We start from the raw sequence: 27,792 nt of genomic DNA, 5'->3' as shown, positions 1-27,792 counted from the left end.
TATTCCTGGGCAAATCATCCCTTTCGTTGTTGCATTATCTTTTTAAACTGCAGCTCTGTTTCGCCTCAAACAGGGCCTGTTTTGTCTTTTTTTAAATATTTGTCACCGACGAGCGTTTAGTTCTGCCATCTTACCCTCATTGAAACGCATACATCTCGTCCTTTTGCAACCGAGCCGACCTGCGCTTGACTCAATTTCCTTTGCATTCTATGGACATGCTCAACCACTGCCTTTTCAGTCCGTGAAGGCCTCGGAAATACCGCCTCTAGTTCCACCTCCCAGACTCTCGCGAGTTTGAACCATTGATTCCTTGATTTCATGGATTCAATTGCTATTGCACCAATTCGGCGTGGTGACAACCAAGGCTCGACCCAAAGCCAGAATGCCAGACCCATCGCTGAGATTATGCGCGAAGACTCGCCCACGCCGCCCGGAAACTTCGCTTTCACGCCTTACCAGCTACACCAGCTGTTGACTTTGCGCAGTCTTGAAGCTCTCGAATACTTTGGCGGCATCCATGGCCTTGCTGCTGGCCTTCGTACCGACACGGCAGCTGGTCTCAGCGCCGACGAGACCAATCTTGATGGCTCCGTCACATTCGACGAAGCTGTGACCGCTGGCCGAGAGGGTCGTCCTCCCGTACCCCAGGCCGTCCAAGCATCGTCGGCTAACCATGCTCACCACCATTCTTTGCGTCTCGGAGACGGGCCGGATCCCCATTTTGCCGATCGGAAAAGAACATTCGGAGCGAATCGACTGCCTCGCAGGAAACAAAAGTCCTTTCTCAAACTCATGTGGATTGCTTTCAATGACAAGCTTCTCATACTTCTCACAATATCTGCCTCCATATCCTTAGCCATTGGCATTTACCAATCCGTGAGCGCCGAAGAGGGAACTTCCAACATTGAGTGGGTCGACGGCGTTACTGTTGTCATTGCTATCGTTATCATTGTTCTTGCAAGCGCTGCCAATGACTGGCAGAAGAATCACAAGTTTGAAAAGCTGAACCAGCGTAAAAAGCATCGCGAAGTCACCGTTTTCAGATCTGGAAGAGCACAGCTCATATCGCTAACAGAAGTCAACGTCGGAGATGTAATGCATCTTGAAGCAGGAGAAGTGGTGGCCGTGGATGGCGTGCTCATTCAGGCTTCTGGTCTTCACATCAACGAGTCTTCGATTTCTGGTGAATCTGGAATGGTACACAAGACCGTGCCCGGAGATCACGGCGCCTCTCATGCCGTAGATGCTGACCCATTCATCCTGAGCGGCACTACTATCTCTCGAGGTGTTGGTCGCTATCTTGTCACATCGGTTGGCGCCAACTCTACCTATGGAAGAACCCTTATGTCCCTACGTGAGGACGTTGAGGAGACACCACTTCAAGCCAAGCTGGGTCGCCTGGGCAAGCAGCTCATCGTTTTTGGCGCCATCGTCGGCACCGTTTTCTTCTTCATCTTGTTCATTCGATATTTGGTGCAGCTCAAGGACATGGCAAACAAGGGACCGTCTAATAAAGCCGAGGCATTCTTCCACATTCTCATATTGTCTATTACTGTCGTCATCATAACAGTTCCCGAAGGTCTAGCATTGAATGTCACCGTCGCGCTGGCGTTTGCCACCACTCGTATGCTTCGAGATAACAACCTGGTGCGACTCATTCGTTCTTGCGAAGTAATGGGCAACGCTACTTGCGTCTGTTCTGATAAAACTGGCACTCTTACGCAGAATGCCATGACCGTTGTTGCTGGCCGTATTGGTCTTGACGGCACCTTTGATGATACAGACTCCACGGCTGGCGCTGGGCATGCTCGGCCAGAAACTGCCATCATTCGAGATGAAGGCTCCGCCAAACTTGTCAATCGCATGTCGCCTGAAGTTAAGGACCTCATAAAAGACAGCATTGCGCTCAATTCGACCGCTTTCGAGAGTGACGACTCCAAGATCGCAGAATATTTCGGGTCCAGTACCGAAACCGCTCTGTTGAAATTCAGTCGAGACCATTTGGGCATGGGACTGTTAAGAGCCGAGAGGGCTAACAACCCTGTGCTCACCATGCTTCCATTTGAGTCGTCCCGAAAGTGGATGGCAGTGCTCGTGCGGCTTCCCAACGGGAGATACAGACTATTGGTTAAGGGTGCCGCTGAGATTGTTTTTGAATATTGCGCTTATGTTTTGGAAGACCACACATATCAACTCACGACCGCCCGGCTGCTAGAAGATGACAGACCTGGCTACCGGGAAACCATTCAAGACTATGCGAATAAAATGTTGCGTCCGGTAGCTATCGCATACAAAGATTTTGACGAATCCGACGTTTTTGAACATCCTGATGACGACCCGGCAACCGTCAACCTCGAGTGGCTTGCCTCGGGGTTGATTTTCATCGGTTTCTTTGGCATTCGTGACCCTCTTCGCCTGGAAGTTATCGATTCGGTAAAGAAGTGCCAGGATGCTGGGGTTTTTGTTCGCATGGTTACTGGCGACAATTTCCTGACTGCCAAAGCTGTCGCTGCCGAATGCGGGATCTATTCTGGGGGAGGTATCGCGATGGATGGGCCAACATTCCGGAAACTCTCTGAGACTCAACTGGACGAAGTGATCCCGCGTCTTCAAGTTTTGGCCAGATCGAGCCCAGAAGATAAGCTTCTCCTAGTCAATCGTCTGCGCGCAATGAAAGAGACCGTAGCAGTCACTGGAGACGGCACCAATGACGCCCTTGCCCTCAAAGCTGCAGATGTTGGTTTTGCAATGGGTATCCAAGGTACCGAGGTTGCCAAGGAGGCGGCATCTATTATCTTGCTTGATGACAACTTTGCCTCCATTGTGAAATCGTTGAGCTGGGGCCGAACCATTAATGATGCCGTCAAAAAGTTTTGTCAAGTAAGTCGTGATTGTAACTAGCAAATGTTGCATTCCCACTTGCCAGGCTGCCTTTACATAAACTGACACACAATTAGTTTCAATTCACTATTAATATCACAGCCGGTATTCTGACAATCATTTCGAAGCTTGTCGGCGACTCTATCTTTACAGTCGTGCAGTTGCTCTGGATCAACTTGATCATGGATATTTTCGCTTCGTTGGGTCTCGCCACTGACCATCCATCCCCCGATTTCCTCAAGCGCAAACCGGAACCGCGAAATGCCCCGATCATTACCATTACAATGTGGAAAATGATTCTAGGTCAAGCCATATACCAGCTTGCAGTTGTTTTTACTGTCCATTACGCAGCATTGGATATTTTTGATCCGCACACAGAATCTGAGTTCGAAAAATTACAGACCTTGGTGTTTAATATTTACGTTTGGATGCAATTCTTCAACCAGCATAATTGTCGACGGGTGGACAACAAGTTGGATATCTGGTATCAAGGAGTACTACGCAACCCTTGGTTTATTGGTGTTCAAGTTCTCACTCTTGTTGGCCAATTTGTCATCATCTTCAAAGGTGGAGAGGCCTTTGATACGGTTCCTCTAACTGGAGCTCAGTGGGGATGGAGTATGCTGTTTGGTATCCTTACCATTCCCCTTGGGGCCTTGATTCGTCAGGTGCCAGACAGATATGTTGCCTCCTTTTTCCAGCAAGTTGGTCGCTTCCTTAGATGGTTCACCAAGCCATTCAAAGGTTGGTGCGCGTGTCTCTCTATTTTGCATATTCGTAGTCGCCAAAGAGTAGACGAAGAGTCGCAAGAGATGACAACCACCAGCAAAAGCAGTGGGAATGGCCCGGGAGACATTGCAGCCTCCAAACGGCCCATCAGCGGATCAACACGAAGCGAGGTATCAGCTCATAGACGGGAGGCGTCCGGGGCAATAACTGAAGATGCAAGCCAGGGTGATAGGGAGGCTTTGGATCTGCAATTGTTGATTGATGCTGCTCGATCAGGTCGTTTCATTGGGAAGAATATCTTGGAACTCCATCCAAAGACCCTGAAGGATGACCCGATTCTCCGGCAACGAAGCAATCTCAATGTGCCGCCTAGCCAGGACCTTGCAATCATGCAGTTCATGAGCATAACAGATCAGGAAGAGGAACCTCCTGTGCGGCGGAGGAGACAACCCGCACGAGCAGTTTGGGTTGAGCCTACTAGGCCCACGCCAACAACTACTGTGCCGCAAAAATCTGGATTGACATGGGAGAGCTTTCTGCGCTCCAAACGTAGATGAAGAGGTGATGCACAAGAAGTTGAGAGAACCCATAGATTTTATTGCATATTTGCTTGGCAGAACTGCGCACTCAGAGATGCCGCTGCAAGTGTACAGATTTTGTAAATACATCATGACGAAATGACTTCTATACAATAGTACTAGAGATTCTTAATTTTGGCAAGTACTCTTCTTAACGTTTGTTCCTGTTTCGACCCTCACCCAGATGACACAAGGTGAAGAGCTTGATCCTTGTTAGTGTCAGGTTGGCTCTACTAATCTTCAGTACGCGAACCCAACGACCCTATTTTCTGTCGTGATCAACTAGTTTCCAAAGAGACCCGCGGTTTGCCACCAAAGTCTCGTATGGTCCTTGCTCAACTTTGGAGCCTGCGTCAAGAACCAAGATCTCGTCTACAGCCTGCATCATTTTCGGGCAGTGAGTTGCAACAACGATAGCCATGGTGCTCTGTTGTTTACACGATAATCGGATAAGAGATGTTATGGCTGAACGGACTGCGGCTGCGCTCTTCTCATCCAGGGCGCTTGTAGGCTCATCCAGGACAAGAAGTTGTGGTTTTCTTGCCAAGGCACGCGCAACATTCACCAGCTGAGCCTGACCACCGGACAACATTTGCCCCCCATCACCAACAATAGTGTCGTATGCATTTGGAAGAGATTCAATAAAATCATGTATTCCAGAAATTTTGGCTGCTTGGATAACAGTGTCTTTTAGAGACTGAGTGGACGATGCATCAATCCCGTAGGCAATATTTTCGCCAATAGTAGTAGGGAAAAGAAATGGCTTTTGAGGAACATATGCCATCATGGAACGTAGATGTCGCACGTCCATGGCGGTGTTGGATGCGTCACCAAAAGTCAAACAAAAATTTTGATCCTTGAACTGACCCGGTGCCAGATTGCTCGGTGCATTTATTCCGAGCAGAATCGACAACAGTGTCGATTTACCACTACCAGACGCACCAGCTATGGCTAAGGACCTGCCCTGTTCAATCTCCAAGCATAGCCTGTTTAGAAGCTTGGGAGAGAATCGATCAGGCACATAATCCAGATTGCGAATTCGTATGGGGAGGAGAGAGGATGGCTGATCTGTAACGGTTTTCAGGGGTTGTTGGGTAACTCGAGGTAAGCGGACGTATGCGAGTAACTCAGCAGCTGCTTCTTTCGAACAAGGAAGCTCCGGAAGACCATTTAGCAGCTCGAACGCAGTTCCTATGCTAAACAGTAGGAGATTGATGACTTGAAGGACTTTTCCGACATTGGCACCCGTATCTTCAGCCGCAATTGAGGTGCCATAATAGAAAACCAAGGCGGCAAGAGGCATAACAATGGACTGATAAAGGCCAAATAATGGCCCTGTATAGAGCGATCTCTGAAGCCCAGTGCGCAGACAATGACCAGCTGCTGAGAATTGCCTGTCATTGAAGTATGATTCAAGACTAAAAACTCGAACGAACTCAAAATTGATCAACATTTCTCGCAGAATGGCACTGATATTTGCAGCTGCCATGTTACACCTCTGTTCCCACTTGGAACTGACCATAGAATGGGCCTTCACCATTACTATAATTAATGGCAAAGGTGACAATGCAACTAATGTCAGTTTCCAGCAGATTGTCATGGCCCAGACGATCGAGATGAACATGATGGCCAGCACGACTATTATGACAGGAAGGATTTTGCCAATTATGGCTCGCATCTCCTGGGCGTTCCTGTCAAGACATTGGCCCAGATGCCTGCCGGTCTCGTCGATTCCTTGGGACCACCTGTTTGGCTGTTCCAAGATATTTCTGAGTGCAGTTTTCCTCAGGTTGTCCACCCAGGTTTGGCCGACCTTCTCAAAGAGGTAATGGCCAACACCTGTGCAGAGTCCATCAATGGCAGCAATTCCCACAAGGTACAGTGCCCATTTCACACCCACTTCTTTGCCGGCCTCTGCCCACATTGCGGCTAGAAGTTGGGCAAGGCAGTAGGAAAAGGCTGGTGTCGCGCTAGCAGCAATCAGACAGAGGATAATGGCGACGATGAGAGTAAAGCAATCCCGGCCCGGTACTGCCCACCACACAGTGTTGATGATGCCAGGCAAAGATCTAACTCGGCGATCAAACAGATCGCGGCCGCCGTCTGCCGACTTGACCATGGAATTTGTCGTATTTTCTCGGCAATTCATGACCCAAGGAGGTGGAGCTTTCTGCGTCCACAGCGTTTTGTCTTTTCACCGTGTCCCGCGATTCTTCCTTGACAGGCCCGAGCTGCAGTTTTGAAGTTGGGGCTCCTCCAGCGGCCACTGACATAGCAAAACGACTTTCTACGTAGTTTGAGAACTGTTTCTGTTTGCTTTCCGCATCAGAGGCTAGTTGCCAGCCCACTGATACGGGTCTTGACAATCGTTTGCGTGTATTCTTTTCAAAATTTTGAGTGGAGGAGTCGTTATAACCGCGTGACCATGGTGGCGAAGCTACAAGAAGTGAGTTTCTCTGCGACTCTTGGAGATGGTCATGGACATGAGCCGGGGATAATTGACTTGTTGCTCGTGGCCCGAAGCTGGAATTTGAGACCGAGCTATTGCTAAAGTGACGACTGTTGGTTCTTCTTCCATCTTTCGCATTGCAGCATTCTTCTGCGATATTCCGCAGCTGATTCATTCGGCCGTGGCAAAACACGGAGCCATTTTTCAGGATATAAACGAAGTCTTGATCCTCGATGTTGGACAGATCGTGAGTGACGATGATGGTAGTCTTGCCGTGCCGCCACTTCCTGATGGCTTTCATGATTGTGATTTGACTGGCAGGGTCCAAGGCGCTCGTGGGCTCGTCTAGTATCAAGACTTCCGGATCACGCAGTTTTGCTCTGGCCAAGGCAAGCCTTTGTCTTTGACCACCGCTAAGCAGCCGAGCGTCGGCTGAAATCACCGTAGAGACTCCATTACGCAAGCTTAAAATAGCAGAGTCTAGCTGCGCGAATTCGCATGCTCGCAAAACGTCCGACATTGTAACTTCTGACGGAAAATTATGCCCAAGTGCCACATTGTTGAAAAAGGTGTCATGGATGACGGGGCTCTGCTGTTGTATGAGTGCAACGTGTCTTCGAAGGCAGCTGTTTTGTAGCTGATGAACAGGATGGCCATCGATTGTTACCTGCCCGTCAGCCGGTGTCAGAAGGTTAGCAATCAGAGAACAAACTGTGCTTTTCCCTGAACCACTCTCTCCAATCATAAACGTCATCTTCTTGGCTGGAAAGTGCATTGAAGCATCTGTCAGACAATTTTTGCTCGGATCTGACTCGTAGGTAAAGTTTATCTGCATCATATCTTAGTGAATGTGCCATTCGACATAGTTGTTCAGCTCTTGATGTAGTTGCTTACATGTTCTAACCGAACATCCCCGATGCAGCTAACAATCTTAGCTTCGGTGCCGGCACTTGGCGGAGACTCCAGGGTTTCCTTTTGTCTAATCAGGTTGGCCAAGAAATAACCTGCGCCTTTGCCTTTTGACAAGACGAGCCAGTGGACAGCGAAGGACTCAACGCCTTGGAATGCAGTCAAAATTGCATAAAAGGTTGTAACGATATGTCCAGGCGGTGTGCCCTGTTCAACCAAAACAAGGCCGTACCAAAAGCCCAAAACAAAAATTGAAATGGACCAGAAAGCAATGTAGCCTTTTTGAATAGCATTGCAGCGAACTTGAAGCAAGAAGTGTCGTGCGGCAAGCTTGAGGACTGAACCGTACCTGAACACCTCCCGATCATAGCCTCCAAAAACAGCAACAAGGTCGATGCCGTTCATGGCGGCGGCTGCGAAAGTGGAAGCTCTTTGCAAATACTGTTTCTGGGCCCACAGTTCTGAATCCAGGTTATGGGAGACTATGCAAAGGAGGATGAAGGAAATCGGTAAAGTAGACACAAGGGCTAAGGCTAGCTTCCAAGAATAGTAGAATGCAATACCGAGTGAAGCACAAGATGTGACAGTGTCACAGATGATGAAGCCCAGAACTTGAGATGTTGCCAGCTGAAAATCACGGGTTTGTCTATCAATGTGATGTTTTGTTCAGCCTTTGTCAGAACTTGCCGTCAGGGGCTTGGGTTTGAGCTTACGTGTGTATTCTGACGTGAAGACCTTCAACACCATCTTTCAACGACGCAAACCAGCTTGTGCTCTCTGACAAAAGGCTCGTGAAGACATTCCTATAAATCTCGCTCGCTTGCAACTCGCCAAAAACAACCCAGAGACTGAGAAGGGAAGTGTTTGCCAGCCAATTTCCGATGCCCATGCCGACGAGTACAAGACACCAGGCGGAAACATTGACTTGAGCACTGTGTCCTGTACGAGTTCCCCGGCCAAACTCAGAAATAATGTCAAATATTCGGCCCAAGGCTACTGAAAGAAGTGTTCTCAGAGTGGCAACTACGGCTGTTGAGGCGAGAGCGGCAGAGAGGACGCAAAGGTGGTTTCTTTTGGTAAAGTAAAAAAGTAGTCTCCACGAGCTCTCAGTCCTGATGTCGACACCGAAATTTGAGCTAGATCGAGGCAAATTCAATGTGTGCTCGCCACGTGCCTCATGCATTTGGTTCGGTGATTTCATCATAACGGATTCTTCCAGGCCCTAGCAGATGTTCTTGATGATAAAATGGAGGAAAGAAACGTGCCCAGAGGAGGCAAGTTGCAAAAACCATTGAGGCTGAGTACCAAACAGCAGAAAATATATATTGGATAAGGTGAGATAACGATTCTTTACACGGTACGCAGAATGACATGATCTTCGGGCTGGACCAACAACGATTTTATTGACACTCTGTAGTGAGAATGGCCAAAGTGCATGAGGCACCCCATTGTCCAACTTGGTTGCGCACTATTGTTCCGAAACATCTTCATATCCGCAGTGGTGCAGTGGTGAAAAGAACCAAGTAGAAGAAAGGGAGACGACAATAGGATAGCTCGATGGCAAACGAAGGACTCTCTCTATTTACGCCATGCTGGTGGCCAAGAGGAAGAAGGCAGGATACGTGAAGTCGGAACGCAGTGCCGATCACAGTGTCGTACAGTATATATACTGTATGAGGTCTGGCTACAAGCGACTTTGATGTCATAGCTGGGCGGGCGGGGCAGATAGCTGCTGGTGCTGTGAAGAAGATTGAAGAAAGCAAACAAAACCAGACCAGACATTGGTGTGTGCATGTGCATGTGCCCCTCCATTGGAGTCAAAGTCAAAATCCCACCACAACCGACCCCACGTAGATCGACTATTTTTTTCCCTTCGTGAAACGACATCGACAAATTGTGAAGAACACTAGCCGACGACACGGGCTGAACGGGCAGATAATCAAAAGCGATCCCAATTACATTGTTTGACCAGACGCCATAATGGATCCCATGGAGAGCATGTCTGTTTCTGGAGGAAATGTTCCGGCGAACTTCAATGCTGAGGATGCCGGAAACATGGAGGATGTACGTCGAAACCACACCCAAATGTCACATTCTCGTCAATTTGTGTCCCAGCTCGCTGACAGCATCCGCCGCGGAATCTAGATGGAGAAACAGTTTGCCGTCAAAGGTTTGCCCATGACGAACTTGTAAATTAGGACTGTAATGATCGCTAACCCTCGCCTTGCAGTTGTCCAGCACATGCAAACGTATTGGTCGATATTGGAGAAGGTCAAGGGCTCAACTCTGCGCCTAACGAAGATGGACGATGATATTTATAATCATCTCAAAGAAGCCTTTCCCGACTTTGACCCCGCTGCTACCGTGGACGAAGACGAGATGAAAAGTAAAGATGGCAAGGAACGGTGGAGGAACTTCATGATGGCCTATGAAAAGAAGGTCGATGACTACAATTTTGGGACAATGGTGCGTAATAACGCCAAGTCAGAATATGAGGAGAACACTACTATATTTGGTAAGACCGCTGCCCGACTTGTGATTAGCTATTCCATCTTTAGCTGATGTTGTTTGTTCATCTCAGTGCCTCGAATGCAGTTTTATGCCATTGAAATCGCCAGGTACGTATCAAAGATTGTCGATCCTAGAGCTGGCCGGAACCCAGACTAATTTAACTGTGAACAGAAATAAAAACGGTTTGAACGATTGGATTTACGAGCAGGCGCAAGCTCAGAAAGCCAAGTCGAAATAGCCTACCTACGCGTCAAGTTGCGTTACTTCAATAATTAGACACATTCAAGAGAAGGTTATACAATGGCTGTCTTTGAGTTTTGAACAATCCTCATAGGTCAAAGGAATCGTCTGCTACCAAGGTCGGATGTCATCTCAGCCACAGGATTTAGCCTTGACCGACAACTAAATCTACAAAAAACTTCACTGCACAAGACCCACGTGCCAAAGGATGCTGTGCGTCGGTACGACCCATGTAGAGGAATGCAAATCGATTTATGTACATATCTACAGCTGAGATAATGGGCAGCTTTCTACTTACCTCTAGCCTCTACACAGCTCACCTGTGTTCAGCTCGCAACATTTACTACCTGCTGCCCTTTTTCGTCCTCCAAAGTTATATGTTCTTGTACAGTGACTATGACATGGCGTTGGCTGCAGATAATAGGGCATAATATTGTTTTTGGATGTCGCATAGTTTGCTACCAATTGAATTTGACAACTGAAATGTAATTAGCCCATCATATGGCATACTTATCGAGGGAAAAAGGGCCTGCTGCTAATCTATCATATAGTCTATGTGCTGATGCTTCTAACCACTGCACGGGCATTTATCTTTGGTTGCGATCTGCGGCCCTCATCAAGGGTCACTAGGTAATTCCACGGCTAGTCACTCTGTTTTGCGACGTCGGTGTTCGCCATTGCTATTGTTGAAGCAGCTTGAGTTACGGTTAGAGGGAATCTTTCGCGCAAATACAGCTTGGGGACTCTGGTACTCACAATAGCCAGTTTACTGCGTGACCGGATTCTTTCACCAAAAAACAGCAAGACCCAGGGAATGATGGACAAGACCATAGCAATGCCGCCTAGCATACCTCCAGCGCCTCTGAGGCCCAAGTTTGTGAACATGGCGTTGACAATAAGTGGAAATATGCCGCCGAGAACGTTACGACAAAAGTTCTGGGCTGCCAACGCTGAAGAGGCGTATATGTGGTACGAATCCGCCAAGTAGTTAAATGTTGCTAGGTATATGGAGTAAATACCCCAGATGGCAAAACCGAGACCTATGGCTTCCGCATAGCCGCTCATATATTCCGGACATAAGAAGGCCCCAAATAGGCCGGCTGGTAGTAGCAGTGCGGTAACGCAAGCAAAGTAGAGTCGTGCTTCGGGGGAATCGGTCGGGAATCGTTGTCTCATAAATGCCCAAAACTTGGAGTCAGAATACTCGAAGCCGTCATCATGGGCTCGCCATTGCGGGTGTTTGAGAAGATGTTGTTGCAAAATGCTCACAAAAGTTGCCAACGCGGCTGCTGCAATGATGGCCCCGTATACTCGGCTAGCAAGATTGTAGTTGTTTTGATAGAGAAAGGGTACAACGGAGAAGGACATGTACAGGACGGCCCAAGAAAACGCTGCCCAGAGTGAAAACGAAAACACGACAGGTTCGGTGAATAGCATATGGAACGGCCGCCTCACCGACGTAGCCATCATCTGCCAAACAGGTGGGCGCTGTTCATCTTCCTTGACGACCCAACGGATACGCAGGTGTCGGATTTGGCTGTCTCCCATCTTCTCTTGAGTACATGTGCCTTTCGGTGTATCTGCGGTAGTTGACAAAACTGTGTCGCTGGACGACGCCGAGTAAGCAATGGCGGGCACAGAGGAATCTTGCATGCGCATTCCATATATGCCATTTGATTCCAGCTCTTCATACCACTGGTTGAGCTTTTTAGCCTTTCTTGTAAGCAAGACAGAGGCCCTGCTTTCCTTGAACAGGAATATCAGAAAGATGAGAAGCACACCGTCTAGTATGACCTGATGCCAAAAAGTCCACTTCCACGCTATCGTGGTCTGACCGAGCGTCTTCATGAAAGCCGTGCCAACCAGCGGACCAGCTCCAGTGCCTGCCAGAACAGAGCCGCTGAACAAGGCCATGGGTGTGTTGCGTTCACTCTTATCCCAGAGATCCGCAATGACACCACCGACGACGGAGCTGAATACTGAAGCGCCAGCTCCGACCCAAAATCGGGCTACGAGGAGCGCTGCAATATGAGGCATGACAGAGCAAACAGCCTGAAAGACGACGAATATGACGCCGGCAATGATGAAGACGGGGAAGCGACCCCAAATCTCTGATATGGGTGCCAGGGCCATGGGAGCCAAGGCGAAACCCATGCAAAACGTGGTAATGCCCACCAATGTGACTATTCGCGTTGTGCCGAGGTCATGGGCAATGATGCCGGCCGGCGGTGAATAGCAGCCCGCCGTATACGCAGTGAGAAATGTGGCAATACAGGAGAGTGCCAAGGAAACGTTTTTTCGAGCTGGACTCCATTTCAAAGGTGACATATATGGCTTTAAGTCAGGACATGGCGGCACTTTGGACGCATCTGAATAGGCGCCTTGCTGGGGCGTTGGGACGGAGGGCAATACTGTATCGAAGGACAGGTAAAAATATGTGATGCGGTAGTTGCCATCAACTATTGCTGGCTGATTTACCGAATCGCGTTGTTTTTCACACATTTCGGAGGCGGATAGAGCCTTTTGCTCACTGATGCTGAATGAATGACGGCCCGGCTCGTCGTTTGTATGCTCGCCCGAGGAGTCACGTACGACTCCGGCTCCAGGTCCAGGTCCAGCTCCAGCTCCAGCTCCAGCTCCAACGACGTGAGCGTCGGCGTCGGCGTCGGCCATGGTACCAGATGTCTGGTCTGGTACCTAATAGGCAGCCCAGCGTGGCTTCCCCCGTTGTTGTGAGAGGCAGACCAGACTGCTTGTAGGTTTGAGACCAATGTAACAGGACAGTTGAGGTGCCGAAAATGCTACACAGATGGGGTGCGCAAGTTGAAATCAAAATGTCAGGTCAAGTCTGGTCGTCTTAAGTCTGGTGAACCTCTCAGCCTGGGGGAACATTGAACCCACAACGGAATGTCGTGTCCTCAACATGGGGCCAAGAACGCAGACCTCTTGTCTGCGGTGAACGGCGATGGGGGTCTGGTTTGTTTTACACCATGTGTGGGTAAAGGGCGAAGCATGACATGGTATTGAGGCGGACATGAACGGGAATAAGAATGTTTTGTTCAAATAGTGCGAAAGGTGCGAGTAGTGCGTCAAGCTCTGCATCCGAGCCCCACGTCCAAGTCGTTTATTGAACCATGACAAATGACCAACGTCAAGTCAACGTTAACCCGGTTTCTGTTCGGCATGGAGGGCGTCCATGTCCATGTCTGGTTCGCTGGATCTGCTGGTACTCGGGAGGCGTTGGTCCATGTCCATGTCCATGTCCATGTCGACATCTGGACATGACCTGACTTGACGTGACATAGACCAGACCGTACCGATTTGTTACTTGAACCACGGTATTCGTGGGGAAGAGACTAGGCCAGACGGGACATTGATATTTGATCGCTCATTTTCCTCTTCCTGGTGCCCGAAGTCTGGATTGCCATCTGCATGCACGTGTGGTTTGTTGCTGGAGAACTTGGAAACGACAGTTGAGGCACTAACCAGACCAGACCAGACCAGACGGGAATAAGCAATGACCAGATCTTTTCATCCATCATCCAATGAAACCCGACCTGGTTGATCCCTTTCCTGTTCACCTGCACCGAGCTTGCACTGAACAGTTTCCCTCTTGTTCTCTTGCCCTCTTGTCCTCTTGTCCTCCCACCGAGTCAACGCATATTCGTGCTCCTTGAAAGTTTATCAAACCAACCAGACCTGACAATGATGGACATCGACGCGTCCACTCAACAACAACAACAACAACAACAAACCCTCCTTTAACTCCCACTTGTAGACAAGCAGGGCTGACTCTTACCATCAGTTGGATTGACGCTTGCAGTTTTGACAGTCGTGGTGAATGACAAGGTCACCAGTGTGGTCAATTTGAAATAAAGTTCCAACCTCTTCAGGTCAGAGGCTGTGTGAGTTATTCCCGATTACAGCCGGCGAACGCCAACATTTGAACGCCACCAGTTCAACAGTTAGACTAGTAGGCCTTCTAGCTTCGACGCATTGGTCGAAACAAAACCAGCCAGCCATGCCTTACCCCATACTCACTCGGCTTTGGCGTTGCATGGATTCCACTCGGTTGTAACTCGCGGCAAATGGTCAAAATTCTGGAGAAATTATCTGCGCCAAACTCCGATCCCGTCCAAAGGGAATTTTCATGAGTGGTGATTACGCTCATTACCCACCTAGGTAGGTACTTGGGCGCTTTAGCTCACCTACCTAGGTATGTAGCTACCTGCTATCAACTACCTAGGTACCTAGAGAGTTGGCCTTCTTCCTGCACAGTCCAGAGAGAACCGACCATTGTCTTCTGATGGTGGCTTGTCTAGACTCTATTTGATCAAGTTGACATCAAATCCAAAACACTGCTGATCCAGCCACTATTCCTTTGCGTGCTTCATCGTCCACGCCCTTGCCGCTTTTCTTTTCGGCGCATTTTACTGTGTCGTCGCAATGGTCGTGAATCGTTAATCTTCATGTCGTGTAATATCAAGTCTCATAGCGCCAAGCTTGTTATCATTGTTGATACTTCACGTCCCACGTTCCTGCGTAGTAGTTCAACGACGCTTCACTTTGCGTAAGTCCTAACCAAAGTGTACAGGGTAATGTCTCGAAGCTCTAATTCTAACTATCAAGGTAATGAATTGGAGGAAAGGGTGTCTTCCCCAACATACATGCTGAAGATTGTGGTTGCAACATGGCGTCTAATCGACATCGTCGGGACTTGTGACTTCCACACCTCCATTACTCGGCGGTAGTTTGCCGTTTGGTTGTTGCATGGCTTTTGCATCGCCGTGCTGTTCGTGGGAAGCTTGAGTCGGGTCTTGTCGTTCTGCTACCCGATCACTTGCCCCCTCTTTGAGTGTGCCATCCTCGTTGACATCTTCGCGAAGATAAATCGTGAATACAATGACTAGGTATGCCTCTGCTGTTTGCTTGTTACGTAGGACATATCTAAGTTCGTGTGAGCGCCTGTGATTCTTGGTTAAAACGCTGAAGAAAAAAAAGGAAAAAAAAAACAAAAACACCAAAGGACGGCTTCAGTGGTGCAAAAAACACATAAACAGCATTAAAGCAACACAGCTTGAGCGACGGGGGCACTGTTTCTTACCGTAGCCCTTGGCCATCCCAGTACTTCACGATTGGCAGCTGAAAGCCAGGCAGGTTCAAAGCCAGGTTGGTGAAATCAAGGTACGGATTAAAAAAGTCCAATCCGTATGTGCTTCCATACTCAAACGTCCACTTGCTTTTGCTGTCGTCCTTTAATGCCCATTTCATCCGAGCTTTGCTGTCCTCCGGAACACCCATAGCTTGGCGGGTGCCCATTCCCTTTTCATCGCCGCCCTCCTCAAACCACAGCCCACCCTTATCTTCTGAGTATTCGCCAGGTCCAAGATGAATGGAGTTGAAAGAACTCAACGCAGGTCCATACAAGAACGGCCTATCTGCATAGGCGTCGCCATCGAGACCAGGATCGATCCACCATTTCACTATGTTCATGGCGGTGTTAAATCCAGGAGGTAGTTTATCTCGAATAGGGCGATCAAAGTCGTTACCAAACTGCAGATCATGCCCGCCTATCCCCTCAGCTTTTCCGTCTGGGCAGGCTTCCTCAGTCGCCGCGGCATCAGCCTCATGGTTTCCCAGACGATCCCCAACGACTGCGGGCCTCAGAGGTGTAAATTTCATGGAAATACTGTACTGGTCGTTGCTTTTCGCATGCGGCTCTGCCGAGAAGTAGGGTGATGTGGATGGTGAATCCAAGGGCAGGCCGTTATAGCCTTGAATTCTGACGTTCAGCTCAATGTGCGCGTTGTGGCTCTTGATTTCAATCGGCTGAGGTTTGTTCACTGGTACTTCAACATGAGTGGCGGCATCATAGGTTGGGCCGGCGGTTATACGCAAAATGTATTTCTCTGCCATGATTTCACCGCTGTCAGAGCTGTGTCTGTTTCGGAGGGAGGCGAGTTTTCCAACTTGAGAGAAAAATTTCCCTCTTTTGTCGAGCAGTGAGGAACTTTTGGTGGATTTTTGAAGGTCAATCTTGTCCAAGGTCATGACGTCGAGGACTGCCATCGTTCGATTGGCTGGCGGGGCTGACAGCATGGCTCCTTCCAGTCTCCGTGTCCAGTCGGCTTCAGCACATGCATGTGTGGGAGAGCGTCAACGTTCCTGAGACATTTGACCGGGGCATGTGTGGTTCGCGTGCGTGTTGTGACCAGACACCAATCAATTGGACATTGATTGTAGTGCGCTTGCTACCTTCGTCCGACTTGGCCTTTCTCCGGCCATTTTCATGTTCGAACATCAATTTCGCGAGCAGAACCCCTCCCCATTAAGTATTCGAATGGCAGCCAACCTCTCCGCGACTAAAGTACGAAGGTGCTTCATCCAGTGAAGTCCAAAACCGCCGTTTTGAATGCCACACAACCCGCGTTACGCCTTGACCATCTGAAGCTCGACCTCAAACAGAGCCAGTTTAGCCTGACCCGCCGAGGATTGCGCCGCACATTGTAAATGCTTTCTGGAGGGTTCAGCAGGGTTACCGATACGAAGATTCAGGAGACCAAGCTCTCATTCCCTGTCGTCAAATGCCTTGCACCTAGAAATTGTCTGCGTGGGAGATATCGAGAGATTTACTGCCACTTGACCATGCATTGGCTAGAACATCATCTCGGACTTTGAGACAGCAGATATCTACATCACTATCATATCGATCAACTGTGCCTAGTTCATGGACCGCAACACGCACACATATGGCGTACCTCATCGTCTACAAGATTTCAACCCACCTCCTCAGTGGTAATTTCGCATACTGACATCATAAAATTTATGCATGAGCCAACTAAAAAAAATTCGCCCAGGGAACGACTGGTAATGACAGGAAACCTTCATATGCGAGAAAAGGATAATAACCGCCATAATTATCTCAAAGGTTCTAACTCATGCTTAGAGGAATGAAGCATAGACAAACTCTTGTCGTATCATAGTGGAAAGGGACCATTCAGTTCACTACATATCACCATGATTGGCACGTCTTTCTGCGAGTTAATAGAGATTCGCATTCTCATATGTTTATTTCAATATCTTCCAGTCCTATATATCATCACTTTTCTTTACAATGTTTTTCTGCGAGAAACCTCAACATGGTATGGGACAGGAAACCTCATTCTGGTTGCCTTGCTATTGGCCGAGGCATTGTTTTTCATCTTGATATACAGTCCACACAAGAGACGGCTGAATTGTGCTGCGGAGCATCCTGCTCCGTTATCTCATATCGAGCGGAGAGAGCTATTCAACAGCTGCCTTGCACATACTCCTCATCTTGATGAATATTTGCGTTGGTGGTTCCTCGGTGCAGATTTGGATGACATTCGTCGAGGCAATTTACAGGAATTCTTCTTATGGGCTTTTTTCGATATGGAAGTGAAAGACGGCAACGTGGAAACTGTGCCCCAATCTGTTTGGACCGAAGTCAATGAATACGTTACCCTGACGGAATCGCGCCTTGGACATTCATTACGGGATGGATACGGTTCTGCTAGGAGCCTCCGTCTCACTCTGGACGGCATATCTACTCACTACAGATGCTTGCTGTGGTACTGTATTGTATTTATAGTTGACATGGCCACGCACTTCTTACTTTCCTGGTACGGATTCCGCTATTATGCAAGGCAATCTCAGGAAGCCTGGAGAACCTTCCCGCCTCGCCCGCAGGAGCTCTTTGCCAAGCATCGTTCACCAGCCGCCGAGCTCAGCTACTGGTATCTGCCTCATACCGATGGAAGCAGGCGGCCCATTGTGTTCTGGCACGGGATTGGCATAGGCCTGTGGACATATGCATGGTTTATACTGGAATTACGCAGCATCAGCGCTTCCGGTGAAGTCGGAATCATCGTACCAGAGATGCTTCCAATCTCTTTTCGACTTACGGATGTCCCTTCTCGAAAGGACGAACTATTGAATATGATGGCTAACATCCTGGACCAGCACCACAGTTGGAAGAAGTTCACATTGGTGTCTCATTCATATGGGTCAATTCCTACCACACATATGCTACGGTCGCCATCACTAAGAAGCAGAATTGAATCAGTCATCCTTATTGACCCTGTGACAATTCTTCTCCACTTGCCAAACGTCGCTTACAACTTCACTCGACGGATACCGAAACGAGCAAATGAGTGGCAGCTTTGGTATTTCGCGAGCACTGACCTGGGAGTGGCGCACTGCCTTGGCAGGCATTTCTTCTGGAGAGAAAATATTCTTTGGAAGGAAGACTTGATAGTAGATCCAGGTGGCGGCCATAACGCCCGAAGAGTGGCAGTATGCTTGTCTGGAAGAGACCTGATTGTGGATACGACAGCAGTTTCCCAGTATTTGACAGACTGTCCAGAAGTCATAAATGGACTTGAAGCTAGTAGTCAGGCAAAGGGGAGAGACCGGAGAGATGTAGACGACGTGGAGGTCCTTGTCTTCCCTCATCTGGACCACGCCCAGGTGTTTGACAGGAGGAAGGATTTTGAAAGAGTCCTTCAGCTCATCCAAAGGCTTGGTTGATTGCAAATTGTCTTGCTGCATGATGGATAAATTAGGATTTATTGGCCTCGAATGACGTACCGGAGGTGTCAACATTTATACATAGCATACATAAATGCTACTTCAGCTCTGTGGTGTGGTTTCGTTGCCACCCCAATCGTCCAGTGTGGCACCAACCGGACGCGATCCGCCATGTATCACGATGAAAACAAGATCTACATCGTTTTTATTGGCCACCTGGTGTTCAGTCCAAGCGGGAACAAATGCGAAGTCACCTGCGGTCATGTCGTGCTTCCGAAGCTCCGACTCGAAGCCCTCATTTACTATGAGAGTTCCAGTCCCAGAAACCGTGTACATGATGGCATCTACAAGTGTGAGGGTTAGCTATACTGGCATGCCAGGAAATATTGGCATCACCGGGATGGAGGGCGTAGCAGGCAGAGCACAGCCGGCAACGACCCGTACGCAGGACCAATATACAGGTCGGGGCAGCTTGACACGAACCTTGTTCACTGTTGTGATGAACTGCCGTCTCGGATTGTGGTCGAACTGTCAGGACTTTCGGGCAATGTTACCTTAACTGGAGCATATACAACATGGCGTTATTGTAAAAATTGTGGCAGAGAACTCACCGGTGGCAGACATGGTATCACACTTGCCCACAACCGCCGCCCTTATGGTTACCGGACCTTCAACGGTGGGATGCTTCGGCTCGAGATCTCTGGCCCGCGTCACATGTGTTGTGGCGGGCATAAGCATTGGCAATATCTCCGAGATGAGCGGAAAAAAGGCGGCCATGGTTTGTCCAGCCGTGCCATCCGCAAGAGGCGGAGATCGAACTTCAATGTTGTGTAATGCCTGCTCTGGTGTCTCTGCTCCTTGGAAAGACCGAAACTTGTTTTAGACAGGGACAAGCCCATCAAAGCTCTCACAAAGCCCAGGGGATATCGTCTGGTGTCACTGAGACAAGACGAGGGTGGAGAGATGGCAGCTGAGGGCCACACAAGGCAAAGATCGAGTGGCGTGGTCGCAGTGCCGGGATGGAGATCCGGCGACGATGAAACTTTGTTGTATGGGCCACAGATGACAATGTACTTGACGTCTGGTTTGTGTCCCGCGTCAACAAAGGACACCAGACATGCACCAGGAGACAGGTCAGGGGGGTCTGGGGCGGAAACAGGGAGTCCATGTCAATGGGAGAGCCACAGTGCCAAAAATGCTGGAGCCATCAAACTGATCTGGCAGCGAGATTTGACAAAGGGCCCTCACCTCGGAGTGGAGAGCGGCAGTGCAGTCAACGTTTTGTCTGGTGCAGGAGAGAGGAGCAAGACCAGACTCAACTTGTTTAGGAAGGCCGACCGCCAGCACGGAACGTCGTGGCTGCATGTAGACGCACTGTGGTTGCATCAGAAGCCGGAACATTTTTCTGTCTGTCCTTTAAAACCCCCCCCCCAAAAAAAAAAAAAATTTGCAAAACGAGAACCGGAAGAAAAAGAGCAAGAAAACAAAAGGAAGGGAAGGAGGGGAGGACGGAAGAAAGGGAAGAAAGAGAACAGAAAATATTTGGCCAAAAAGGGACATAGACTGGTAGGGGAACAGAGAGCGAAACAACGAACCTTCAATGTCGGAAAAGTCAAGGAAATCGAAGCAACCTCAAGCTGTCAAAGGAACACGGAAAACAGAGAAAAATCGTAACATTCAACTGACTACCAACCACCCTCAATGTTGTCAAGTTTGTTCCATGATTGAATATGTCAATGTCAATGTCAATGACCCAGGACCCCGCAGTCACTTACCATTTGTGGTATTTGCACCGGTCAAGGACTTTTTGATTTCCAAGTCGCAGCAATTGGCCTTGGCAGTTTGTATCAAATACCTAGGTACTTAGACCGTTGCAATACAACATCATTTCTCAACATGCAGTTACCTAAATTGTGCATGACACCGGCTGGTACCTGGAAACCGGCTGGTCGCAACCGGCTCCATCCTTGTCCGGCATCGCATTAGTCTGAGTGGAGGCGGAGGTAATATGTGTAAGGCGGCATGACCTCCTAACGCTGTTCGAGAAACCAGATGCTCATGACCGGCTGGAGTCTTGCCATAGTGAAGTGAGCATTGTGTCTGGTGGATTCATTCAATGTTGTCTCCTTAGAAGCTTGGCTACATACTCAAGTACATACCCCTGGCCATTACCTAGGCTTGCGGATAATATCAGGCTTTTAGCTTCCTGTAGGTTTTCCTCTTCTCCTTCCACATAGGTAAGCAAGCGATGCTGCAGCATTGGGTAATGATAATAATCACAATTCTATCACCAGGGACTGATGAAATGACGCTGTAGCTTTTGCAGAATGCATATTAGCCTTCGTCATCACTAGCTAAGAGTCTAGTCTTGTGCCCTTGGAAGCACCCGGCGCAGTTGTAATGCCGTCAATTGTTCTGCATCAATGTTCTGCAATTTATTAGATCAGTGAGCCCTCTGGTCCAACAAATCAGTTTTCACAGAAATAATCGGAAACTCGGTTAATTGGACACGTCTACTACCATGCGCAGTTTCCAAGTCTCCAGTCATTGAAACGCTCGGCCGCGACGCATCTCGTCGCGTCTCGTCGAACAAGGGCTAAACCCAATTCACTGCGTCTATTTCCACGTTTACCAAAGGCGGCAGGCTGCCGGCCGGCGTGATCTGGTTGAATAATTGGCCACTTGCCCAAACTATGCAATAATAACGGTCACACGGGCCGGACCACTGTCTGGTATTGGCGTAATACGAGAACAGGGCAAATTGCGAAGTAGAAAGAATGAGGCAGGAGGTGGAACGGTTGAGTGGTCCGAGTTGAGCATAGGTGATGAAGGCTGTCAAGTTGATTCGGCCATGCATTGACGATGTAGATCTGCAGAACTGGCCGAGTCTGATCCTGCAAGCAACGCAACTAGCTGAAGGAATAATTGCCGAGTAATCTCAAGCCACTGTGTCAAAGCTTCGAGTCAGTTTACCCCCAAAGCCGACATAGTGGCAATAGCTTTCGCAGGCCCGTTGAGTTTCCTTGATCCAGTATGGTAGAATCCCAGTCTCCGGATGTTTGTCCATCTTCCGTCATCCGTCATCCGAACAAGACCGCTGCACCGAAATGGTTAAAGGCCAGAAACAAAAAGTCTCTGGCAATCTTCCAGCAATTTAGCCGAACTTCTCTGAGGAGCTTTACTACTGTGGCCTTATGAGCTTGACTGCGGCCACGAATGGCGGTTTGCCACCAAATATCATGAGCAATGTGGAATTTGATGGTTCAAGTGAAAACCAAAATAAGCATTCTTACCGTCTACTGCTCCAAGTGCCCAAAATTCCAAATAGATATATACTCCATATGCAAGGGTTGAAGCAAAAACACCCTGTGTCATCATCAACCACATACCACCCAGTAAGCGTCTTTATTCCTGGCTGAAATGAGCCTGCGCAATGGAACTCAATAGTTAATGTTGTGACAAGTATTCATTCGTAGGCTAACAGCAAGTCACACTGGTGTTGCACATAACTTTGCCAACCTGGAGGAAGATGGACTCCTGGTCAATCCTCTGGGACAACAAAGAAAGGGGTGGTGGGACTCCTGTCATGCCAATCGTGAAGAGCTGTCTCATCATTCTCACTGCAATGACTAAAAGCGGAAATAGCGCATCGAGGGTTGGAAATGAACAGGCAGCATAATTAACCAACCACAACGACGGTCGCGCGCTCAAAGGAACGCCTTGTTGAGCTGGGAAAGGAACCAATATACCAAGACAAGGACACAATGGCGTCTTGCGAATGATGTTCCTGCCATATGACGATTCAAGACGCCGTCCGTGTTGATCTTGCCACCTTGGCAATCTAACATAATGTAGGCTGGACGAGCCGAATTATACGTGTACTCAAATAGATTACCTAGCCAATTGAAATGCAACCAACCAACGCCGCAAATGGGTGCAAACGAGGAAGTTATGATATTGGTCGGTGATGGTGTTGAAATTGCGAGCGATTGAACCAACTCGCACTTATCAATTGGTAACTATCCGGTCCCTGCTAGTTAAGTTTACGTTAGCACTTAGAGAACAACAAGAAAAGGTAACAGGACAGAGCCCCTCTGTTGGCAAACTAGATGGCGGATTCAGACAAAGAGTATCCCATGATTTGCAGCAATGGAGGCCAGGTTGATAGCCAGTCTGGGGCTTTTTGGTCAAGGACTCAAGGTCCTTGGGGAACTGGTCCCCACTCAATGGGAAGTCCGAAAATGTCTTGTGGTGAGGCAGAACCTTGCATTGACCAGAGCTAGCAGGCACCAGTGAGGCTAAGAGCTAATTATAGCGTCAATATGTCAACTGTTGCCCATGTCCTCCATATGTGGCGGCTCATCTTGGGGGTCAACCTTTGACCCTGGGGTTGATTCTGCAGAGACGGACAAACGGATTTATTGGGATTCTCGACGCGCTGGATGATTCGGACGTTGTTTTAGGCTCTGCAATCACACTACTGGAGCCTCTCGAGCAACATGAGTAGTCAGAAGGTCTTATGGAAGAAGATAATTTAAAACAAGAAGAGGAAGGACAAGCGTACATACATGACGCTGGCTCTTACTCAGCTCTGCGAAGGTTCATTTCCCCTCCCTTTGAGCATATTAACTGACCCCACGGAGTACTCCGTAGGCATGGCGCATTTGCTCAGAGGGAGCTCCATGTCCAGCCTTGGCCAGCAAAAGTTCTGATCCACAGTTAAAGACGGCCTGGCGAACTCGAGTCGTGGAATGCTGTCTGGTCCCTGTGTCTGGTGTGGCCTGGTGTGATCTGGTCTGGTGTAGCTGCCAGTACCACCTGAGTCTGCTCCTCGGGTGTCCGCTGGCTTCACAGCTGGGCATGCGATGCGGAACATTGATTATTGGTGGCACTGAGGTGACTAGATGATTGAAGTCAGGTCAGGTCAAGTCCGGACTGGTCTGCTCTGCTCTGCTCTGGTGGAAATAGTGTGGTGGCTCAGGAGGGACCCAAGCCCTCAGTCCTCTCTGCTCCATGTCGTCGATGACTTGCATGCTTCCATTTCATTGCGTGCATGCCCTCCATGTCCCTTTCTGATCTGGTTGCTCCTGCCTCTTTACCATTCGACCAAACCGGACACCTCGACGTTGACCTCACATCAAACGCCCGGTCGTCCTCATTCTGGCACCATATTTCCATTTTGCCCATGCATCCAAAAACCAAACCTGACCTCACCACCGTTTGACTGGAATCACCACACACAAAAATAGAGCAACAAGACCATACGTCTGACGCCTACGGTCCGATTCGTTACACTCCACACAGCCTGTCACAGACGGCCGAGACGAAAGCCGTCAAGTCCGAAAGAGGACCATACTTATTGCAGACCTTGTGTTTAACTTGGGAACCTTTTGATACAAGCTCACCAGCCTGGTCAGCATCAGGGCCTAGCTTTCCTCGTTGAGAAGCTGGCACGCTGACCGCATCCATTTGGTCCCTCAGATCCATCTGCACCAGGCACTGAAGCGGATCTCTGGGCCTTTTGTCGTTCCGGGTTCTCTGTTCTCTCTGGGACAGGCAGCCGGCTTGACTGCAACAATCGCCCAACCAAGCCAACACGGGCCAAACTTGAACAATCAACATCCAGCCATCATATTGTCACTCCTACCTACCGCTTCCCATTAACCACCACAAAGGTCCCGCCGTGCCGTCCTCGATTCATACACCACACTCCCCCCTGCTTGTTCTTGGCGGACCAGCAGGATTCAAAGGACAAAAAAAAAAAAAGTTTTGCAGGCACTTGCGTGCAACCTCAAGCAGCCGCGCCACGGACGCCAAATTGCAGACAATAATCGTTGGACACAAACCAGACAGTCAGTTGCATGTGTTACTGCAACAGCATACATCCTCACCTATTAGCGTCGTGCATCTCAACCAGCGAGCCAGGCATCCACAGTTACTCGGCCGCAAACCCACTGCGCCCCGTCTAGTACCTCAGTCCGGATCATCTCTTCCCTGAGCACACGTTCGTCAGCGCGCCTTCAAGCTCGGTGCCACATTGTGACACTGAATGTATAATTACGCACCTGGTCGATCCCTTTGGCTTTTGTTCACCGTGACTCTTTGTCAACCTGCAGTGATATATCTGCACAATGGCTGGCTTCGCAGCGTCAAGAGGAAAACGTCCTGCGGAGCCAGCTGATGATTCTCATCTAGAGACAAATCTGGCCTCTAATTCATCATCCCCAGCATCGTCATCACCTGTACCCTCCGCATCTTCTCTCCAGCCAGCTCCAAAGCGTCAAGCTCCTTCACCAGCGCCTACTTCAGCCTCTTCGCAAAGCCAACTACGGTCATCCGAAAGTCACATCCACGACTTGCTGCCCATTGTGCCAACTTCAGTTACCACGTCATCTTCAAATTACGGCCGCATCAACGCAGAAAACGAAACCAACCTAGGACTTCTCAAAAGTGTACCGAAGGAGGTAAATCGATACAGGCAACGCATTTCTGATAAAATGCCTTCGAGTGATGGTCCCTCCAGATGCAACCAAAATCATCATAGTGCTCTGCAAGGTATGTCCAGTATCCAGTCGCGTTTCTCCTTCCTGACATATTCGGGGGGGTTCATTTGTTCCTATTTCCATTCATTTTCATGCCTCTGTATTGCCAGATTCGTGGAGAGGCTATGGCAGGAAATGTTATCGCGCTTTGGTGAAATTATGGCCATGGGGGCCCTTCCATACTCCTTACCCTTGGCTGTCCTATCCAAGGCAAAGTCATCGTTCCTAAAGGCCTGCTTTAGTATGATTAATCTTGTGTAGTCTGAGTCTTGGGCTTGGAAGATGCAACCTACCTATCTTGATATGGGACATGATATCATAATGATTTTGCAAGCACTTGTTGATGGCAGTCTTACGCTAACTGGTAATCGCATCGCAGGCAAGCACTCGATATCAAAGGACGTAGTCGCTGGATCCCTAAGTTCAAGACATAATTCCAATTGGAGTGCAAACACACCCCTCCTTTTCATGCTGCCTCCTGAATTAATCGACTGCGTCCTGTCGCACCTCTCTGCCACAGATCTGCTCTCTGTCGCGGCCACTTGCCGGCAGCTTCACAAGCAAGCCGTGTCAGACTTCCATTGGATGCATTGCATTCAGCGAAATGTACCAGGTCTGACACTGACCAACCCCGGGCCCTGTAATAGCTTTCGGGAGCTTTACGCTGCGCATGACCCAATCTGGTTCCTGCCCAAGTACAAGATATGGTTCTGTGACAGGGATCTAACGGGCAAGCTGATTATCGTGCGCTTTGACCCTAGGAGAGGGTGTATTGAAGGGTACCAATTGCTAGCAGTGAGCAACAGGAACACATTCGAACACTGGCCAGCAGACAATCAGGTTATTATTCATGGATTTGAGCCGCAGGTGAAGCTGCACCTCGACAAACCCGTCCTGCAGTTCGATGTCCAAGACAGGCAGGAGGTCGGAGATTTTGCTACCAGACCCGGCGCTAACCGCTTCGCTGCCGAGAGACCAATGACACGCGGAAACCGTTCAGATCCAATGTTCAGCAACTTCTTGCTCACACGGCCGTTGGAGCCTGAAGTAGCGGATGAGAAGCTCGCCGCTGACTACCCTTACGACAATGTCTGGCCACCGCCAACTATCCCAGCTCGCCACCACGTGTCTGGCGCAAGATCCGGTCAAGCTGTGATTGACCTGTCGCCGGATGATCGGCCTAGGTCTAGAGGGGAGGTCTCTGACCAGACCTTCCGTATTCGGCAGTGGATGCAAATGCCAGGGACGCCGTCGCCGCCGAGCCTCATTGGGGGACAAGCAGGCGGCTTTGCAGGCATGGTGCAGGTTCTCAATGGACTAAACGGCCAAGAAAACGTCATACCAGTTGCCGGTGCTGCGGGTATTCATATTGGAGAGGAAATCATCACATACTCAACACTTGACCCGGTCCTGTACACGCCGACAGTCACGAAACCTTGGAGGGGTATATGGGTTGGGGATTATAGTGGTCATGGTTGTGAATTCCTGCTCATCAATCAGCCAGATGATCCTCCCATCACTGATGTTGAGCTTGGATTGGTGCGAGAAGCCGAAGAGGCGGACGGGGCTTGGGAAAAAAGGAGACGGGAAGCCCACATGTACCGTGGCCGCTTAGAAGCAATAAAGCTGACCGGGGATCCTAATGTGCCGCGCGGCGAGTACACTTTTGTTGCTGATGATCTCGGCCCCGGAGGCTACGTAGGGATAGCCACAGACCCCCCTTTCGCCGGAACCAGAGTGGTGAAGAGCAAAGGACATGTTGCCGCAACTGGCTTCGTTCGAGGTAAGCCGACTCATCAAGGACCATGCTACTAGACGTTTGACAGCAGCTGCTACGAATCTGAACGAATCACTGACCATACCGCGGCCCACACGCCGTACGTAGATAAATATATTGAAAGTCAGCTCTTGCTCATTGGACCAAATCGCCTGGCTCAATATTGGGTTGGCTTTGGCCATATCAGCTTCTTCGAGCGGGTTCAAGTCGACAGCCTGATTGTGCCATAAGCTGCGAATCAATGAAGCCTTACGGTGGGGAGGAGACTTTAATGACGACCAGAAAACGAAGCGGAATCCGGTTGCCATTGCTCGCAATTCCAAATTTATTGGGTTTAACTCGTGGCTGGCAGTCGAGGGTCAGTGTCGGTGGTTCGAGTCCGGATCAAGTAGCACAACACCCAGCAATACAACGTGGCAGGGTTTCTCCTTTACTCTTAAAATGATGACGTAGGAGGGGTTAAAATGAGGCGTTCTTGCGTTTGGACGATGCCAGCCCAGGTTTGAAATGATAAAGAAAATTATCTCTCGAGCAGTGTTCAGATTCTACAAGGAAGTGGACAGAGATTGCCGAACCGCAGTTACCACATCACCAATTCTATGGCACCGTTATCCTTCGACATGTTCT

General features: G+C 49.2%; 8 protein-coding genes across 8 annotated transcripts; 3 read left to right on the top strand and 5 right to left on the bottom strand.

Moving 5' to 3' along the window:
- Positions 1–318: 318 nt before the first annotated feature.
- VFPPC_09756 (calcium-translocating P-type ATPase, PMCA-type) lies at positions 319–4,166 on the top strand (the record flags this gene model as incomplete). Its single annotated transcript, XM_018288236.1, has 2 exons — positions 319–2,880; positions 2,958–4,166. 2 exons carry the CDS (start codon positions 319–321, stop codon positions 4,164–4,166), a joined length of 3,771 nt encoding a protein of 1,256 aa, XP_018141162.1.
- A 283-nt stretch (positions 4,167–4,449) lies between these two features.
- On the bottom strand, positions 4,450–7,950 carry VFPPC_09755 (ABC a-pheromone efflux pump AtrD; the record flags this gene model as incomplete). The annotated part of the gene is made up of 3 exons (XM_022428672.1): positions 4,450–6,290; positions 6,355–7,465; positions 7,531–7,950. 3 exons carry the CDS (start codon positions 7,948–7,950, stop codon positions 4,450–4,452), a joined length of 3,372 nt encoding a protein of 1,123 aa, XP_022284235.1.
- A 1,575-nt stretch (positions 7,951–9,525) lies between these two features.
- On the top strand, positions 9,526–10,294 carry VFPPC_14651 (hypothetical protein; the record flags this gene model as incomplete). Its single annotated transcript, XM_018292419.1, has 5 exons — positions 9,526–9,609; positions 9,691–9,715; positions 9,776–10,060; positions 10,127–10,163; positions 10,228–10,294. 5 exons carry the CDS (start codon positions 9,526–9,528, stop codon positions 10,292–10,294), a joined length of 498 nt encoding a protein of 165 aa, XP_018141164.1.
- A 644-nt stretch (positions 10,295–10,938) lies between these two features.
- On the bottom strand, positions 10,939–12,969 carry VFPPC_09754 (drug transporter; the record flags this gene model as incomplete). The annotated part of the gene is made up of 1 exon (XM_018288234.1): positions 10,939–12,969. The coding sequence occupies one exon, from the start codon at positions 12,967–12,969 to the stop codon at positions 10,939–10,941; it is 2,031 nt and encodes a 676-aa protein (XP_018141165.1).
- A 2,024-nt stretch (positions 12,970–14,993) lies between these two features.
- On the bottom strand, positions 14,994–16,365 carry VFPPC_09752 (hypothetical protein; the record flags this gene model as incomplete). The annotated part of the gene is made up of 2 exons (XM_018288233.1): positions 14,994–15,243; positions 15,401–16,365. 2 exons carry the CDS (start codon positions 16,363–16,365, stop codon positions 14,994–14,996), a joined length of 1,215 nt encoding a protein of 404 aa, XP_018141166.1.
- Positions 16,366–19,980: 3,615 nt separating this feature from the next.
- On the bottom strand, positions 19,981–20,247 carry VFPPC_16491 (hypothetical protein; the record flags this gene model as incomplete). The annotated part of the gene is made up of 1 exon (XM_018294244.1): positions 19,981–20,247. One exon carries the CDS (start codon positions 20,245–20,247, stop codon positions 19,981–19,983), a length of 267 nt encoding a protein of 88 aa, XP_018141167.1.
- A 3,888-nt stretch (positions 20,248–24,135) lies between these two features.
- On the bottom strand, positions 24,136–24,468 carry VFPPC_16492 (hypothetical protein; the record flags this gene model as incomplete). Its single annotated transcript, XM_018294245.1, has 1 exon — positions 24,136–24,468. The coding sequence occupies one exon, from the start codon at positions 24,466–24,468 to the stop codon at positions 24,136–24,138; it is 333 nt and encodes a 110-aa protein (XP_018141169.1).
- A 509-nt stretch (positions 24,469–24,977) lies between these two features.
- On the top strand, positions 24,978–27,395 carry VFPPC_14650 (F-box domain-containing protein; the record flags this gene model as incomplete). The annotated part of the gene is made up of 3 exons (XM_022428924.1): positions 24,978–25,310; positions 25,650–27,171; positions 27,274–27,395. 3 exons carry the CDS (start codon positions 24,978–24,980, stop codon positions 27,393–27,395), a joined length of 1,977 nt encoding a protein of 658 aa, XP_022284236.1.
- Positions 27,396–27,792: the final 397 nt, after the last annotated feature.

This window comes from Pochonia chlamydosporia, chromosome 6, assembly GCF_001653235.2.
Source record: "Pochonia chlamydosporia 170 chromosome 6, whole genome shotgun sequence".
Classification (NCBI taxonomy): domain Eukaryota; kingdom Fungi; phylum Ascomycota; class Sordariomycetes; order Hypocreales; family Clavicipitaceae; genus Pochonia; species Pochonia chlamydosporia.
This window is presented reverse-complemented; position numbering and strand designations above follow the sequence as displayed.